Source organism: Geospiza fortis, unplaced genomic scaffold, assembly GCF_000277835.1.
Source record: "Geospiza fortis unplaced genomic scaffold, GeoFor_1.0 scaffold157, whole genome shotgun sequence".
NCBI lineage: Eukaryota > Metazoa > Chordata > Aves > Passeriformes > Thraupidae > Geospiza > Geospiza fortis.
Window position 1 is genome coordinate 1,488,846 of NW_005054314.1, and position 1,628 is coordinate 1,490,473.

Genomic DNA, 1,628 nt, shown 5'->3' on the forward strand with positions numbered 1-1,628 from the left:
TTTGAGACTCAATCTGTAGTCAGTTTTATTGGTACAACTTAGAAAGATATAAAGACATTCTAGAAATGCCTGGAAGAACTGAAATAATCAAAGTCTTGCAAAAATATATTTTTAAGAGTAGACTAAAGTTCATTTCAGTTTTCATTAATAAATATTTACATGTACAAATCCCCCCTATAAACTTAATTTCATTTTATAATAAACATCAACATCTTTTTATCATTTTCATTCCAGCACTGTCAAAAGCCAGAAACATTTCTCTATAAAATATTTAGAAAAAAAATTCTCCTTCCACTTTTAAAATGAAGAGCTTTACCAACCCTCAGTGTGCAAAAGAACCTGTACACCAGTACCAGAATGTGTCAGTACAACTGTGTGTGTTGTGACAAGAGCCAGCTCCATGGTTCCAGGCCTTCCCTGAGGCCCCATCAGTCATTGTCTGAGCCTGGAGGGGGCAGGAAGACCAGGGCGTCGCTGTAGGAGTGGCCGTAGGGCCGGAGCCTGTACACGCCGTACATCATCACGTGCATGTGGTTGGGGGCCAGCCCGCTGAAGGTGATGGCCATGTCGGAGCAGCAGCCGTCCACCACCTGCTGTGGGTGCGTGGACATGGCCTCCTTGATGAGGGCCCCCACGGATTTAGTGTTAAAGACGTCTTTCCCTTCGGAATCTTCAGCGTTTTCGGCAAACACGCCGCCGTACTTCAGGCAGATTGCCAGCTGTTTGTCCTCTGCCAGTTTCCAAATCATACCTCCCTGCTCTGGGCACTTGTCAGGGTCTTCAAGAACACGGGAGAGGCGTCTTAGCGACTCAATGCTTAAGACGATCCCTCCCTCGCCATCTACATACTCAAGGTCACCAGATTTCACAGTGTGGCCTATGTAAAAAGGCTGAGAGGGGTCCTTTTTCAGTAAGAAATACTTGAGATTTTCAATTATAGCAAATGTTGTTGGATATGCAAGGAAGAACCAGCTGAATTCATCCTTATAGCGTTCGTACGTTATCTTGTAAGCTTTCCGCATCATTGCCCACATATCGTTTGTGTTGACGGCCACAGAATCGAACACTTTGACCTTTTCTGAGCTGTAGAATTCTGCCTTGTCACAGTGCTTGCTCCAGGTCTCCCTTGCTGCAGCCCAGTGCCCCAGATCTTTTGGTTTGACAAGGATGATACAGTAAACATTGATGTTTTTACTAAGCTCCATACGTTCACCTTCTGAGAGGTTTAAGACATCTTCCTTGTTGGGAGCCTGGATGTGATGATGCTCGTGGTGATGTGCTTTGGTCCCGTGGCCCACCTTAATGTGTCCGAGGAGTGTAACCAACATGCAGAAGACTCCTCCAAGCACCACACCCTTGATGAAGGAGCTGCTTTCGGAAATCATTTTTCCTAGAAAAGAGATGCACTGTAAGAACTCACAGGAATAAGCGCACTAGTGCAGGTTCCATACGGTTCTAATGCAGTCCTCAATCTCTAAACCCAGCTGCAGTTCCCTTATCTCCCGCACCGGGACGAGGCGGGTGAAAGCGGTGATCTCCAGGTTCCCGGTCGCAGCTCTCGGTAATGGTACGACACGAGCCCTGTACCCCGGCCCCTCTCCGCTGCCGTGACCGCACGGCCCCGGCCC

General features: G+C 47.4%; 1 protein-coding gene across 1 annotated transcript; it reads right to left on the reverse strand.

The window, feature by feature from the left end:
- Window positions 1-1,607, reverse strand: C1GALT1C1 (C1GALT1 specific chaperone 1). Its single transcript, XM_005419815.2, has 2 exons — window positions 1,509-1,607; window positions 1-1,390 (listed from the first exon to the last, which is right to left on the reverse strand). Exon 2 carries the CDS (start codon window positions 1,383-1,385, stop codon window positions 429-431), a length of 957 nt encoding a protein of 318 aa, XP_005419872.1. The 5' UTR covers window positions 1,386-1,390; window positions 1,509-1,607; the 3' UTR covers window positions 1-428.
- Window positions 1,608-1,628: the final 21 nt, after the last annotated feature.